The sequence below is a fragment of the Phascolarctos cinereus genome, unplaced genomic scaffold (genome assembly GCF_003287225.1).
Source record: "Phascolarctos cinereus isolate Bilbo 61053 unplaced genomic scaffold, phaCin_HiC Scaffold_5;HRSCAF=322, whole genome shotgun sequence".
NCBI classification, from domain to species: domain Eukaryota; kingdom Metazoa; phylum Chordata; class Mammalia; order Diprotodontia; family Phascolarctidae; genus Phascolarctos; species Phascolarctos cinereus.
In genome coordinates this window covers 427,236,313-427,252,786 of record NW_027555958.1, presented here as the reverse complement: position 1 = coordinate 427,252,786, position 16,474 = coordinate 427,236,313, and the positions used below count along the sequence as shown (strand labels likewise).

The 16,474-nt window shown below is 36.9% G+C and overlaps 1 protein-coding gene across 2 annotated transcripts in view; it reads left to right on the top strand.

Moving 5' to 3' along the window:
* Nucleotides 1-16,474, top strand: part of ATF6 (activating transcription factor 6) — a 222,015-nt gene that overhangs the window by 98,123 nt on the left and 107,418 nt on the right. For both annotated transcript variants that reach the window (XM_020988633.2, XM_020988632.2), the window contains 2 exons: nucleotides 5,179-5,246; nucleotides 13,066-13,177. In XM_020988633.2, the coding sequence (XP_020844292.1) occupies nucleotides 5,179-5,246; nucleotides 13,066-13,177 (180 nt within the window). The remainder of the gene's footprint in view (nucleotides 1-5,178; nucleotides 5,247-13,065; nucleotides 13,178-16,474) is intronic.

The window sequence follows — 16,474 nt, the reverse complement described above, 5'->3', positions numbered from 1 at the left end:
TTTCAGGTAGTCCAACAGTTCTTATATTGTCTTTCCTCAATCTGTTGTCTGGATCAGTTATTTTTCTAATGAGATATTTCACATTCTCTTCTTATTTTTTTTCATTCTTTTGAAATTTTTAAATTATTTCTTGACTTATAATGTCATTAGCTTCCCTTGCCCAATTCTAGTTTTAAAGAGTTATTTTCTTTCTTACGCTTTTGGATTTTTTTCCTTACTTTCTTTTTTAAAATTTTCTTGATTTTCTTAGATTGCTCTTATTTTTTTCTCTGGTTTTCCTCAACCTTTCTTATTTGATTTTTAAAGTCCTTTTAAAACTCTTTAAGAACTCTTTTGGGGATTGGGACCATTTGACTTTTTTTTTCAAGTAGGAATGGCTTTTTAAATTTTACTCTTTTCTTCTGAGTATGAACCCAGATCTTTTCTATTCCTCTAGTAGCTATCTATGGTTGGGTTCTTTTTCATTTGTTTGCTCATTATTTTTTAAGGGCTTATTATTATAATAGGTTCTGGTTCTGAGGGGTGGGGAGGGGTAATGCCTCAGGCTTTTTCCATGTTGTTGATTTTTTTTTTTTTGGCAGATTTCTAAGCACTGTCTGAGAGCCTGATCTTAGGCATTCCTCTCTGAGGCCTAGCCGGGCTGTCACCGCAAATATTCTTGCTCCCTGTGGTCCTTCCCACAGGGCTGCAAACATCCCTCTGCCCTGGAATGGGAACCAGGGATTCCTGTCTCCTGCAAGTGCCCATAGCCAGCAGAGTCCCCACTTGTCTGCTACCACACTACTGGCTGTGTGCTAGGTCCTTCTCACCTGCAGCTGTGGCCCAGGGACTATGTCTGGTCAGCACAACTGGACCTGTCATCCAGAGCTTCAATCTTCCCTTGCTCAGCTGTCTGACCCCCACATTGTCTGTGAGGGTGAGGGCTTATTTGTGGATTCAGTGGAGTTAGCCTGGAGATGTTTGCACTTCACTCAGGCCAAACCTTTGCTCATGAAGATCAAGTCTTTCTTGTGGTCCTCTCAAGTTGTCTTAGAAAGACGGCTGCTTTACCCCAACTTTTAATTATTTCTGCTACTCTAAGTTCCCTTTGAGGAGATGTTTTGTCTTGTTTGTGGTGGAAATTTGAAGAGCCTGGTATTTTCTGACCTATTCCACCATCTTCCCAGAATCTTCTCCTGACCTCCTTAGCATCTTTTTAAAAAAAAAATTTTTTTAAATAGGCAGAAGAGAAGGGAAGCTAAATCTCAAATCATCCAATTTATTGCTTGAAAAAAGCTTGGGAGATGTTTAAATGGTTAAAATGAGGTTTGAGGTTGTCTGTATTTAAGTTTTCTGTGCAACCTCTTTGCTCAGTGTTGATAACATCACTATTTTAGACTCCTTGTATCTTACCCTGGCTCTCATCTCTCACCTTCTAATGTTTCACACACCCAGGTCCCAGATTAAGCTTTCTAAAACACCACTGTGATTAGGAATCTGTAACTCTTTCTAAAACAAGATCTAATTTTTATTTCCTTGAAGATTTAAGATTATGGGGCAAGTGGGAAGGGGAATATGATAGTATAAAGCACTTGGTTGAGAAAAACGAGTTGTTAGTCATCCATTCCCACTTGAAGTATCATGGGATTGTCAATTTAAATTATGAAGAGACCCTAGATTATTGATTCCAACATTCTCATCTGATATATGAGAAATTGAGGCCCAGAAAGGTTAAATGGCTTGAACACCATGAGAGAAAGGGGAGGATATTAATGCTTCTGCTTCTTTCCAGTGATTGATCAGGCTAGGCTGTAGAGTCAGAGAACCCAGGCTTGTTTTTGTCATTCCTCTGCTCCAAAGCATTCAGTGATTCCCCCTTATCTGTAAGATGGAGTTAGAATTACTTAGTCTGCCAAAACAAGGTCCTTCATAGTCTACCTTTATAGTCTCATTTCCCCGTTGTTTGGGGAAATGATGAACCCTCCTCTCCAATCAAATTAGTTACTCATGTACTCACCTTCTTTCAGCACAAGTCTTATGCTTTTTCTTGCCTCAAAATTTCATATTTTTCCCGTCTGGAATTCTTGCCTCAGCCTCTCTGCATGTGTAATTCCTGTCTGTCCTTCAAGTAAAAATTTAAATTCTCCTTTCTTCATGAAGCCTTTCTAGATCAAATTGTCTTGAAATATTCCCTCCTTCCTGTGAAATCAGAGCACTCACTGTCTATAGCTGTGGTGACCATATCGTCTGGCCTGATTTCAACAAATGAAAGTCATTGTAAAAAGGCCTTGTGGAAGGAATATCTTTTACCAGAACGTATGTTCCCATTTTTGGGTCAGAAAGTATGGCTATTATAATTAAACCACTTATCTTACAATCACGTACTGACTTATGGTATGCTTTTTTGTATTTATTTTTGTTTCATGTGTTTGTTTCTGTAACTGTTATTCCTTGAGAATAAATAAATATAATGCTTTTTTAAAAATATGTACTCAAATTTAACTTTGATCAGTGTAAGTAGGCATCCAAGAAATAGAGCAAAGTAAGTGAATTCAGCTCCTTTCCCCTCCACTCCCTTCACATGATCTTTGTTTTCTTCCACTTGATTCTGTACTCCCTGTCTCACACCAGAGGGCAATAATGAGATGCCTGAGAAGACAAAGACAACTTTGGTGGTGGACAAACCAAAAAAAGAAAAGGTATAATAAGTCAGGTTTGAAAGGAAGCAGGGCTAGGGAAGGAAGCTAGAAAAGCTACAGATTAAGCTCACTATGATAATGTGGTGAGTGGCCTATTGACTCCAAGTATAAACAAAATACGAAGATCCTGGCCATATTATACTTTTCATTTTTTAAAAAATCATCTGAAAAATCCCATTCCAGACTTTCTTAATTGCAGTTGGCTTCTGTTATATGGATAAATAGTTAAGACTCTCAGCCACCTATTTGTAAAGGAATTATAACTACCTCTTCTGATTTGTTGTGCTTTATTAATTAACATTTTAAGAGACATTTAAGATGTTGAGAAGGTACTAATTCAAAAAAAGATTTTTTTTCCATATATTATATAGAAGTCTTGCTGTGATACTATTTGTTGTAAAGCAGAATTCAGTTTTGGACTCCATCCAGTGTTTAAATATTGGAGTATGGAAAGAATTTTTATATAATGTATTCCCATCTACAAGGCTGTGCCATAGTTGGGATCCCAAGATCACTTTTGACAAGGTCCTAATTATTTATTTCATTATGTTTAATTAATTATTTGTTGGAACTGATAATGAATGTTTTAATTTTAAATCAGTAGGTTTTTCATCGTTACAGATTAAGTAAATTCTAAACTGTTGGAAACATAGGATACAATTGAATGCCTCAGATTATAATAGTAAGCATTTTTTAAAAAAAATATACAACACTGTATAGCCAATGCCGATGTTATATAATATTTATGATATTTAAAATGTATAAAGCCAAGGGGCAGTTTTTCCTTGTTAAGTGATGCAGATCTTAGATCCAGCATAGATAAGGGTCATTTGATTTCCTTTTATACCTATTTTTCATTTACTTATTGTCCCTGCAACTTAACTTTTTCTAACCCTTAACCATACTTAAGACTAGAAAAAGGAGGAAAAGAAAGTTTAGTTAGCATTTCTTGGTTCTTTTTTGACAAAATCGCAATAGCCATTTAAAATTAATCAACTAATAAATCTAGTCCATCTGCCTATATTTATCCTAGCTCTACTTTAATTTTTAACGTTATTTTGTTTAATTCATTGGTGTTTTTTTCATGTTTAAAAGGACAACACAGCCTTTTGGTTAGTGCCTAGGGGTACTCAGCTGGATACTGTGTACACCTCAAGCATACATTGTGTCAGTCAGTTCAACCTTTGTGGGTTAGTGGAATTGGAATCAACTGGATTTGGAATAATAGGACCTAAATTCAAGTACTGCCTGACTCTACTGTTTACAGCTGGTAAAACTGGTGACAGTTCATTTAACCCCTTTGGGCCTTTTCAGTTGTTCAGTCATTTTTCAATCATGTCTGACTCTCCTCATTTAGGGTTTTCTGGCAGAGATACTAAAGTGGTTTGCTATTTCCTTTTCCAGATCATTTTACAGATGAGGAAATTGAGGCAAACAAGATGAAGTGACTTGCCCAGGGTCACACAGCTAATAGGTGTCTGGGACCAGACACTTGAACTCACAGAGATGAGTTTTCTGGACTGTAGGCCAGGCACTCTTATGTACTGTGCCACCTAGCTGCCCCCTATGGACCTTAAGTGTCCTCATATATTAATTGAGGTGGTTGGACTACCTAATGTGTCTTCTGGAGCTAAATCTAAGATCTTAAGTCTACATTATAATTTTGTTCCCTCTGGTATGAAATGGGACTGACTGAATCCAGTAAACAACAGCTTGGAACGGTGAAGAAAAAAATATTCTAATAAGTGAAATATTTTTTTATAAGTAGAATTTAATTGTTTAAATAGTGGTTAAAGTAGGGCAATAGAAAGGATGCTTTTTAAACACGAATAATGAGTGATAAACTTTGGGACTCTCAGATCCTCATAGGGCTTGAGGAGATCATCTTTTGCAACTATTATTGACATAAGGTGATGGGCATATGGTGGAAAGTAGACTTTTAAGGCAATTGTGTCTTCAGGATTGGGCTGTATTTTATGATCAGTGACTTAATGTATTGAGTTATGGCTCAGTTCACGTGTGTATTGAGCAGTGTTAAATACATTGAACAATAAGATATATTTTAATAACTTACCTTTTACATTTATAACATTTTGCAAAACAGTTATTTACACGTTATATTTCCAGCATTCATTGCTTATGTATATCTTAGATGTTAAAACTTGTGCAGCCTGTTGGTTAGAGCATAGACTTTTTTATGTGGCATTCCTTTGGTCACTTCCTTTCTCATCATAGCTGATATCCAGGGACGTATAGTTTGATGTTTGGCCTATAGATGCAGGTACACTTATAGGTGTTGGTGTTTTGTTAAGCCTATTTGAAGAGAATTTAGGTCTATTAAACAGATTCACATATAGACTATACGTGAATATTCTTAACCAGAATGTGCCTAAACAGACTGCATGAACCCTGTAATCATCCAGGGCTTAGTCATGGACTGGAGTCCATGGAAAAGACCTTATTTCTATTTTTGTAATAAAAATTATTTTTTGTTCTTTAGAATTCTCTGGAACATGGTTCTAATTCTCAGCTCATGGCTGTGCAGTATACAGAAGCAACCAGCATCAGGTAAGAAAAGGTGAAAGCTCACTAACAAAAAATTAAGCCCTTGGTCAGACTATGCCAGGTTTTCACTTTGTTTGGAAATAAGGCATTATTGAATATTTGCTATTTGTTAAAACAGAAGAATAGTGAAAGCCAGTGTACAAATTCTTATAGATTACTCTTATCTTTTTAGTGCATTACAGGTTTTTTGATTAATTTTTTTGCAATTATCAAACATTTCTTTTTCTCCTTCCTACTGCCCTCCTCCAGAAAAATGAAAACAGAACACTTGCAACAAATAAGCATAGTCAGGCAAAACAAATTTTCATAGTGGCCATGTCTAAAAATGTGTCTCATCCTGCATTATAGTCCATCATTTCTTTATCAGAAAGTGGGTAATATTGTTACTTGTCTTTTGGAATGTCTTTTGGAGTCATCCTTGATCATTGTGTTGATAAGAGTTCTTCAGACTTTCAAAACTGTTTGTTTTTCCAATGTTGATGTTATAGTATGGATTGTTCTCCTGATTCCTTTCATTTCCTTCTGCCTCAATCCATATACATCTTCACAGTTTTCTGTCAAACTTTCTCTTTATTTTTTTAATAGCACAATATTTCATTACATTCATATGCCATAATTTGTTTAGCCATTTCCCAATTGATGAGCACTTTCTTAGTGTCCACAACAAGAGTTGCTGTAAATTTTTTTGTACACATAGGTCCTTTTCCTCTTTCTTTGATCTCCTTGTGGTAAGTCTTACTAATGGGATTGCTGAGTCAAAGATGTCCAGTTTAATAACTTTTGGTTATAGTTCCAAACTGTTTTCCAGAACGATTCTACCAAATGAATGAATGAAGTATGTATTAAGCACTTACTATGTGTTAAGCACTGGGGATAAATTGGAAGTTTAAGACAATCCCAGCTCTCAAGGAGCTCACATTCTCATGGGGAAGATAATACATATGAAAAGTTTCAGCTTAAAGTCAGATTGAAAGGCCGCATGGTCCTTAGGGAACAGTGGTCAAGAAGATAATGCCTCTTCTTTGATAAAATCATAGCATTTTCTGTTGCTGAATCTGCTGTTGTTTTTTCTGTCTTTTGACTTGTTTTAATATGTTATTATCTTCATGGAATCACTGGCTTCTGTTTGGTCTGTTTGAATTTTCAGAGTTTGTTGCTTGGGCATGGTTTTATATCTCTTATGCCAAGTTGCTAATTCTTTTTTCAACCAATTCTTTCTTCCATCATTGTTATTTCTTTTCCTTCTTTTCTTTCAGCATCCTTATTTCATCGATAAATACAATTTTATCTCTCAAAAAAAAAAAGCAAAACAACCTTTTGCTTTGTCTCTTCTGTGAATTCTGTTGCTTCTGTACCCAAGCTGTATTTTTCTTTGAGGCTGAGTTTGTAGGTGTTTTGGAGTAATTCTCTTCTTCTAGGTTTGTGTCTTATGCATTCTTATCATCATAATTGCATTTTAATGGTGGGATTCTTTTTTGTTTGTTTGCTCATTCTTCCAGGCTACTTGCTCATTTCAGATTTTATGTTGAGGTTGGGCTTTGCTGCACTTTTATAGGTTGTATCTGTGTTGGACCTGTTCTTGCTTTCTTGGGGTTTTGAATGTTATGTTATTCCAGGATCTTAGGGACAGTCTAGGGATTCACAAGCTTTCAGTGCCCCCAGTGTGATCTAATCCAGGGAAAAATCTGATTGCTGTTTCCTTGGTCTGAGTTCTAATTTCTGACTTAGGTTTCAGTCTAAGCAACAATAGAATGCTGTTGGGCTCAGTTCTTATCAGCCACCTGGGAGGCTCTGCTGGCTCAGAGTGATGGAATTGCAGGCTCCCCTTTGGTCTGTGATTTCTTCTCTAGTTATTCCTCCTCAGGCTTCAGACTGGGCTAGAAGTTGGGACTGAGAACTTGCTCTACTCTTTGTATCTGGGTCACACCCTTGCTGTTTCTTTCTTACCTTACTCCTCTCCCTTATACCACCTGTGGCCATTCCTTTCCCTAAAACATCTTGCCTAGGCCCAAGTTCCTTCCTCATTCCACTTGAATCTGTGACCCAAAACTGGGTAGTGGGTGACAAACTTCCAGATGCACCTGTTTCTTTGTAATACCCCAGTATGAGTTTGAGACCTCCTTTTACTCTGGTATGTTGCGTCTCCCTAGGTGCTCAAGTACTCCATTAGGCCACTTCTAGTCAGACCCTTTCCTAAGCGTCCCAATATCTCTCTTCTTTTGTCAGTTTGGGCTGGAAAAGTTACTCACTGTGATATTTTCTTGAATTTCCCCCATCAGGAGTTTGTCTGGTGCATTATTTAGATCTGTTTGGAAAAGTATTGGGAGGAGGCAAGCTCACTGTACTCATTCTTCTAGGGATTTTCAAAATTGTCCATTCTGCAAGAAAACCACTGAGGCAGAGCTCTGAGCCAATGACACTTTATCAAAGGGTCCTTGGCCCCCTCTAGTAAAGTATACCACGTATCTTCATCACAATCTGAAATGCCCCCTTCCTCCAGGGCCTCAGTTTTATAGTGCTTGATACCTAGACAATATAGGTGGAACAGATTAGAATAGACTCATATTGGTGGATAGACTTCACCCTTGACCCTCCAGCATGGTCTATGCAAAATATAGAATCCTGTTGGTTGACAAATGGCTAGTGGGCAGACCTCATCAGGCCTATCTTGACCTTTCCAGAGGTCCTACCAAGACAGTGAGCACACCCATAGGTTGGTAGAAAGGCCACAGGCCAGCCACCAGGTTCATTCATTGGCTATGTGCTCATGGTCATCTCCCTATGTTGGGCAGTAAAGAAATGACAAGGGATGGAGAGGCAACAAAAATAGGGGACTTTTCATGTAATTGAGTCATCTCTGCTATATGGGACATGGTCAACATAACGAGGAAAGGCAAGGGTGGAGGTCCTCTAACTAGCTTCCTATGATTAAGCAAGTGAACTTACATTCTGTAGTTCACAGCTTTGAGGCTTACTAACAGAACTTGTACTCACCACCCCTATGGAATCATATCAAACTGATTAATACTGATTGGAATAAAGTAGGGGGTCCAGTAAAATAGCAATCCAGTTAATCATCTATCACACCTGCTAGTCTGCCATGTTGGCTCCACCCTCTTCTCATATTCTCAATTCTTTCTTCTAGCATTTCATTTATAGTATCATGTTTTAACTTAACCCAAAACCTCTTGTATCATTTCATCTAGAAATGTTTAGATATACAGCAAAAGCTGTAACTTTCTTTGAGGCTTTGCTTGGAGGTGTTTTAGAATTATTCTCTTCTGGGTTTGTCTTGGGTATCTCTGTCATCATAATAGGTCTTTATCTTTTTTTAATCTTTGATAGCAGTCTGCTCTAGGCAATCTGTCTGCTGGCCTAGCTGAGAGCTCTGAGGGCTAAGTCAGGGATCCAGATTCTTCTTCCTGTCCTAGAAAGGGGACTGAGTCCCACATCTTCTCTGGATGACCCCATACTTGGGACTCTGAGCACTAAATCTGCATTCCTGTCCCTTCTGGAAGAGACCTGGGCCTGTGCTGAGTCTTTACTCTGCTTGCCTATCTCTAATATCTGGTTGTTGAATTTCTGTTACCATCCCACCACTGTCTTAGTTCCTGCCCTGGTCACTTGCAAATAGATTGAATTTGTACATTTGAGCTGGAGAAATGACCCATTGTAGTTTCTTCTTTGATTTCTCAATCACTTCTTAATCTGGTGTTCTTTGATTGTTGTTGGAGCAATTTGGAAAGGAGCTGGGCTCTTTATTGTGCCATCTTTGCTTAGTCTGTAGATTACACTTCTTCCAGAATTTACCATGTCTTTTATGTATAATAGGAATTAGAGTAGTTGCAATTGATTTTTAATCTCATTTAAGATACTTATATATAACATGTCTACACTGACAGGGCAAAATATGCAATTTGCACTAATAGCTAGAGTAGCTTAGTTATTGCTGTATATATTTTTTTATTAATTATTTTTAGTTTTCCACATTCACTTCCACAAGATTTTGAGTTCCAAATTTTCTCCCTATTTCTCCCCTCCCCCCACTGCAAGATGGCATGCATTCTGCAGACTCCTTCCCCCAATCTGCTCTCCCTTCTATCAAACCACCCCCCCCCTTCTCTTATCCCCTTCCCCTTCTATTTTCTTGTGGGGCAGGATAGATTTCTATATCCCTTTGCCTGTAGATCTTATTTCCCAGTTGCATGTAAAAACAATTTTTAATATTTGTTTTTAAAACTTTGAGTTCCCAATTCTCTCCCTTCTTCCTTCTCTACCCACAGTCATTGAGAGGGCAAGCAATGTAATGTAGGTAATACATGTGTAGTCATGCAAAACACTTCCATAATAGTCATGTTGTGAAAGACTAACTGTATTTCCCTCTATCCTATCCCATTTCCTGTTTATTCTCTTCTCTCCTTTGACCCTGTCCTTCTTCAAAAGTGTTTGCTCCTGATTACTCCCTCCCCCAATCTACCCTCCCTTCTATCATCCCCCCCCCTTATTTCCTTCCCCCCTATTTTCCTGTAGGGTAAGATAGATTTCCATACCTAATTTGAGTATGTGTGTTATTACCTCCTTTAGCCAAATCCGATGAGAATAAGATTCACTCATTCCGTCTCACTTCCCCTCAACTGTAAAAGCTTTTTCTTTCTTCCTACCCCATTCTGCCTCTCCCTTTCTCCTTCTCCCAGGACAGTCCTCTCTTACCCCTTAATTTTACTTTTTAGCTATCATCTCTTCATATTCAGTTCACCTTCTGGAATACCATATTCCAACCTTTTTGGGAAGGGCTTCATGAAAAAACCAGCAGGGAGGCTGATAAAAGAAAAATCAAGAAAATGACATAGTATAGTGAATAATTACTCTACAGTGAAGATAAAATTATTAAATAACCAATGATAAAGGAGAAAGGATTACCACAACTACCTTGATTATTCACTTTTTCCTCCACTTGGATAAATAATTTTTCTGAATGGCTATGGAAGGGGAGGTAAGAAATGGCAAACTTGATTAACTTCACACTTTTTAGCTATCATCCCTTCATATTCAATTCACCTCATATATACATACATACATGTATGTGTGTATATATATGTGTGTGTGTGTGTGTGTGTGTGTGTGTATGTATGTGTGTGTATGTGTTTATGTATGTGTATATATATATATATATATATATATATATATATATATATATATTCCCTCCAACTACCCTAATAATGAGAAAGGTCTCATGAGCTACAAATATCATCTTTCCATGTAAGAATGTAAACAGTTCAACTTTAATAAGTCCCTTATAATTTCTCTTTCCTGTTTACCTTTTCATGCTTCTCTTGAGTCTTGTATTTGAAAGTCAAATTTTCTATTCAGTTCTGGTCTTTCCATCAAGAATGCTTGAAAGTCCTCTATTTCATTGAATGTGTATTTTTTTCCCCTGAAGGTTTATACTCAGTTTTGCTGGGTAGGTGATTCTTGGTTTTAATCCTAGCTCCTTCGACCTCTGGAATATCATATTCCAAGCCTTCTGTTCCGTCAGTGTAGAAGCTGCTAGATCCTTTGTTATCCTGTTTGTGTTTCCACAGTACTTGAATTGTTTCTTCCTGGATGCTTGTAATATTTTCTCCTTGACCTGGGGAACTCTGGAATTTGGCTACAATATTCCTGGGAGTTTTCCTTTGAGGATCTCTTTCAGGAGATGATTGGTGGATTCTTTCCATTTCTATTTTACCCTCTGGTTCTAGAATATCAGGGCAATTTTCCTTGATAATTTCTTGAAAGATGATGTCTAGGCTCTTTTTTTTGATCATGGCTTTTGGATAGTCCAATAATTTTTAAATTATCTCTCCTGGATCTATTTTCCATGTCAGTTGTTTTTCCAATGAGATATTTCATATTGTCTTCTATGTTTTCATTCTTTTGGTTTTGTTTTATAATTTCTCGATTTCTCATAGAGTCATTAGCTTCCATGCTCCATTCTAATTTTTAAGGAATTATTTTCTTCAGTAAGTTTTTGGACTTCCTTTTCCATTTGGCCAATTCTGTTTTTGAAGCATTCTTTTCCTCATTGGCTTTTTGGACCTCTTTTGCCAATTGGGTTAGTCTATTTTTTAAGGTGTTATTTTCTTCAGTATTTTTTTGGGTCTCCTTTAGCAAGCTAAAGACTCATTTTTATGATTTTCTTGCATCACTCTCATTTCTCTTCCCAATTTTTCCTCTGTTTCTCTTACTTGCTTTTTCAAAATCCTTTTTGAGCTTGTCCATGGCCTGAGACCAATTCATATTTTTCTCAGTGGCTTTGGATGTAGGAGCTTTGATTTTGTTGTCTTCTGGTTGTATGTTTTGATCTTCTTTGTCACCAAAGTAAGATTCTATAGTCTGAGGTTTTTTCCCACTGTTTGCTCATGTTCCCAGCTAACTACTTGACTTTTTAACTCTTTCTTAAGGTAGGGCTTTGCTTCCATTGTGGCGAGTGTACTGTCCCAAGCTTCAGGGCTTTTGTACAGCAGTTTTCAGAGATACTTCTGGGGACCTGAATATTTTCAGTTCTTCCAAGGTGGTATAGTAAGAGCGAGGTGTTTACTCCTTTCCTTGCCTGTATTCTGGTCTGTGAATGACCACAAGCACTCTTTTCTGCCTTGGAACTGTGGGGAGGATTCCTCCTCTACTGCCACCACAAGCTCTGCCTCATCAGTGCTCCTCCTTACCCCAGGATCGCCACCTAGGACCATGACCCATATCCAAGCATGGACAAAGAAAGAGAATCCTGCCTCAGTGTCAGCAAAGAAATCCCTGCAGTCCCCCTCTGAGCAGCCACTGGGGGATCCCACATCTGTGGGTTGAGAGCTCTGGAAGCAGCCACTGCCACTGTGGTTGCCACCCCAGAGCTGTGATATGGCCAGGGCTGGTCCATGCTCCACTCTCACCCAGGTTTGACAGACCTTTCTCACCCACTGACCTTCTACGTTGTCTTTGGAGTTTGTGGGTTGAGAAGTCTGGAAACTGCCACAACTGCTCATGATTCGTCGCCTGAGGCCTGCTTCAGATTTCCTGGAGCCCTGTCTTTCCCTTTGTGGCCCCATCTTAACCTGCATGGCCCACACTGAACTGTGCTCTAAGCCCAGCACTACAGACCTTTCCCATCAACCATCCAGGTTGTCTTGGGCTGGAAATTTGTTTCACTCTGTCTTTTTGTGGGTTATGTTGCTCTAGAATTTGCTTAGAATCATTTTATGCAGCTATTTGGAGGGGTTTGGGGGAGAGCTCAAGCAAGTCACTACTTTTACTCTGCCATCTTAGCTCCGCCTCCTGTGTAAATTTTTTTAAAAATTCACCAAATCACACAATTGGTTAGTATGTTTGTGTTTTTCAGTTTTTGAAAAGGATAAAACAATTTAGAAGGGGTATAAATTGTGAGGCTTGCTATTTATAAATGATGGTTGCTCATAAAGCTATTATTTTACAAAGAAAATTGCCACATTTTACTAATAATTGCAGACTTGTATTTTGATTCTATTGCCATAATTTTGGTCTCTTGCCAGTTGAAAAATGGAAATATGAATTGGGATCAAATGAGTTAAAACATTTTCTGGTGTGGGGCCTTGGTTGTCAGATGGTTTCATTTGGTTCAGATATGGATGTATAGATAATGTCTTGGATTAAATTAATATTATTTCTAGAAACTAATTATTTCCTCAAGTATACATTATTGGGAGAAATCCTTTAAATGGAAACATTGATATCCTTAAAATGAAAGTCATTCAGATAAGGCATAAACATGTTCATGTGCAAGCAACACCTTTCTCTTTTTTCCTTGTTTCTATAGAAATTCAGGGAGTGAGCTGCAAGTTTATTATGCCTCACCTAGAAGTTATCAAGACTTCTTTGAAGCTATCCGAAGAAGGGGAGATACCTTTTATGTTGTGTCATTTCGAAGGGTAAGTATGTTCAGTTATTTGTTCATTCAATAAATGCAACACCTTCTTTTTACAAAGTACTATGGCACCATGTGAGATATGAGATAGACTGATGTAGTAGGAGATACAAGATGTTATATAAGTAACTACTTTATAAGCCATTATGTGATAAGCAACAGATTATATGTTAAGAAGTATACTTAAGTTAGTAGAATTATAATTTCACATTTATATTACATAAAGTATACATGTTGCTTTTTCTGTCATTCATTTTTTCACCGTCTTCAGTGTTTATCTTTTCCCTGAGTGTAAGTAAGAGTGGCAAATCTTCTTTTTGCTTTATTTAGCTTTTTTTTTTCTTTCCCTTATGTGACTAATTCTGTATTATAAAATTTCAAGATATTGGCATAGTTAAGGTTGTATGTGTTCCTAAGTTCAAGTTTAAGATGGCTTTTATAAAAGAAACAATTAATAGTCTACTGTGGAACAGTTGGATGCCTGTTCACAAAATCAGTTGTTGCTGGAGGCCATACCATACATATGTAGTTTATTTTATCTTGTAATTATTTTTATGAAGGAATAAAGTATACTTGAGATTAGGAGAAGTAATGAATTAAGGAAAAAATGTAGGTGTCATTAATCTACTATTTTAAAAGTACTTGTCACTTCTAGCAAAATGGTTAAATAAAAGGTCACATCTTTTTAGCTCACCTCAGTTACCTTAGAATATAATGAAAGAAGGGAAGAGAATTTATTAAATATTCACTATGTGTGAGGCAGACAGGAAGATGGTGCAGTGGATAGAGTGTTGGGCCTAAAGTCTGGAAGACTCATCTTCCTGAGTTCATGTCTGGCCTCAGACAGCAAGTCATTTAACTGTGTTCGCCTCTATTTCCTTATCTTTAAAATGAGCTGAAGAAGGAAATGGCAAACTATTCCAGTATCTTTGCCAAGAAAACCCCAAATGAGGTCACAGAGTCAGACATAACTGAAAACAACTGGACATCAACAATAGCAATGTGCTAGGCACTGTAATAAGCATTGGTGATACACATACAAGATATTAGTCAATCCTTGCCCTTCAAAAGCTTAACATTCTGATGAGGAAGACAACAGATACAGAGGATTAGAGGCTAGGGACATGTGGTTTCATCTGGGGAGTCGCAGAGAGGGAGAGTAGAGTCTTAGGGCCATTGATTGATATACCCTTTCCTTTCCAAGAATGGTAGTATTAATTTGATTACTGTTCCCAGAACAAAAGGTAAACTATAGAGATGGGGTATACAATAGGACTGGTTTGGTGGCATGGCAGGAGATGATTAGAGTGCAGCATAGTGGATATTGAAGCCAGCTATCTATAAGGAGCTTTCACCAATCAAGAAGACATGGCTCTAAAGCGAGAGCTGGAGGAATGGGTCAAAGGTAGATAGTGAATAGAAAGAAATGTGACAAATAGACAAAAATAACAAGAGGAAAAACCTTTTTCGGGAAAGGCTTCATGAAAAAACCAGCAGAGAGGCTGATAACAAAAGAAAAATCAAGAAAATGACATAGCATAGTGAATAATTACTCTAGAGTGAAGATAAAATTATTAAATAACCAATGATAAAGGAGAAAGGATTACAGCGACTACCTTAATTATTCACTTTTTCCTCCATCTGGATAAATGATTTTTCTGAATGGCTATGGAAGGGGAGGTAAGAAATGGCAAACTTGATTAACTTGGCAAAAAAAAAGATATTTATATTTTTAAAAAGGGAAAAAATGAAGCAGTGTTTCTAAGCTTAGTTACCTGCTGTTTTTACCTTTCTTAAGGTCTTTTCTAACTTATCCTTTTTTCATTTTTTTTGAAATACATAGATTTTCTCAATTAAATTTTACATTTTTTATCTTTTGTTTTTACATCACCATTTCTTAATATGTTCCTTACCTATATACCAAGCTATTCTTATCAAGAAAAAATAAAAATGAGGAAAAAAGCAGTTAAGAAAAAAATAATCAATTGATCATCTAAGCTTGATAGTATGTGTAGTGTTCTATACCCATAGTCCCCCACCTCTACAACAAAAGAAAGAAATTGTATTTTCTCATCTCTTCTCTGAGGCTAAGCTTGGTTATTATGATTATACAATGTTAGATTGATAGAGTCACTGTGTATATTGTTTTCCTGGTTCTACATACCTCACTCTGCATCAGTGATTTAAAGCTTCCCAAGTACAGATCTTTATACTAATCATTTCTTTTGTCGCACACAATAATATTCCATTACATTAATGTACTGCAGTTCATTTAGCCATTCCCTAATTGACGGACATCCATCTTGCTTCCAGTTCTTTGTTCCTTTAAAAAGTGCTGCTTCTAATATTTTTATATGTACAGGAATATTTTTTGTCTTTTGACTCCCTTGGGTTTTATACTCAGCTAAAGGATCTTGGAGTCAAAAGGTATGTATATTTTAGTTAGATTTTTAGCACAACTCCAAATTCCTTACATCACACAATCTTTGGTCCAGTTGATAACCCCACCAGCAGTGTAGTAGTGTGCCTATTTTTTTGTTTCCTTAACCTCTGTAATATTAACTATTTCCAACTTTTTCCATCTTTGCCAGTTTGCTGGTTGTGAGGTAACACCTCAGAGTTATTTTGTTCACATTTTTCTCATTAGTGACTTGGAGCAGACTTTCAAATGGTTGTTAATAGTTTATAGTTCTTTTAACTATTCACCTTTTTTGCTCACTTATCTATTTGTTTTTAGTCTTTGTATTTGCTATAGCTTCCTTTATGTCTTGGATGTCAGAGCCTTATTAGAAATGTTTGATGCAGAGATTTTTTTCCCCCAATGGATAGCTTCCTTTTTTCTTAGCTCCATTGCTTTTGTTTGCAGAAAACCTTTTTAATTTCTTAACTGAAATTCTGTTTTATCTTTTGGCATCACCTATATCACCTGTTTGATTAAGCACACATTCCTCTCCCCCAAGCTGTAGCTGTGAAAGATACTTATCTCTTCTGATTATTTTATGGTGTGTCATTTTAGTCAGGTCCCCTTAATCAAGTTTTGAAGCATATCCAGAAATGAAGAACACTATTGATCGGGTTGGTATTCACCTGACTCATATGGTAATTATATTAGACTTATGTGATAAATATATTATTATCTAAAGAGCACTGTAGGTTTATATTTGGTCTTTGGCACTTACTAACTATAGAACTTTGAGCAATCAGAACCTCAGTTTTCCTGTCTGTAAAAATGAGGATAATAATATTTGTACTACTTTGAACAGGATTATTGCAGGTAAAGCCCTTTGCAAGCCTATAAGCA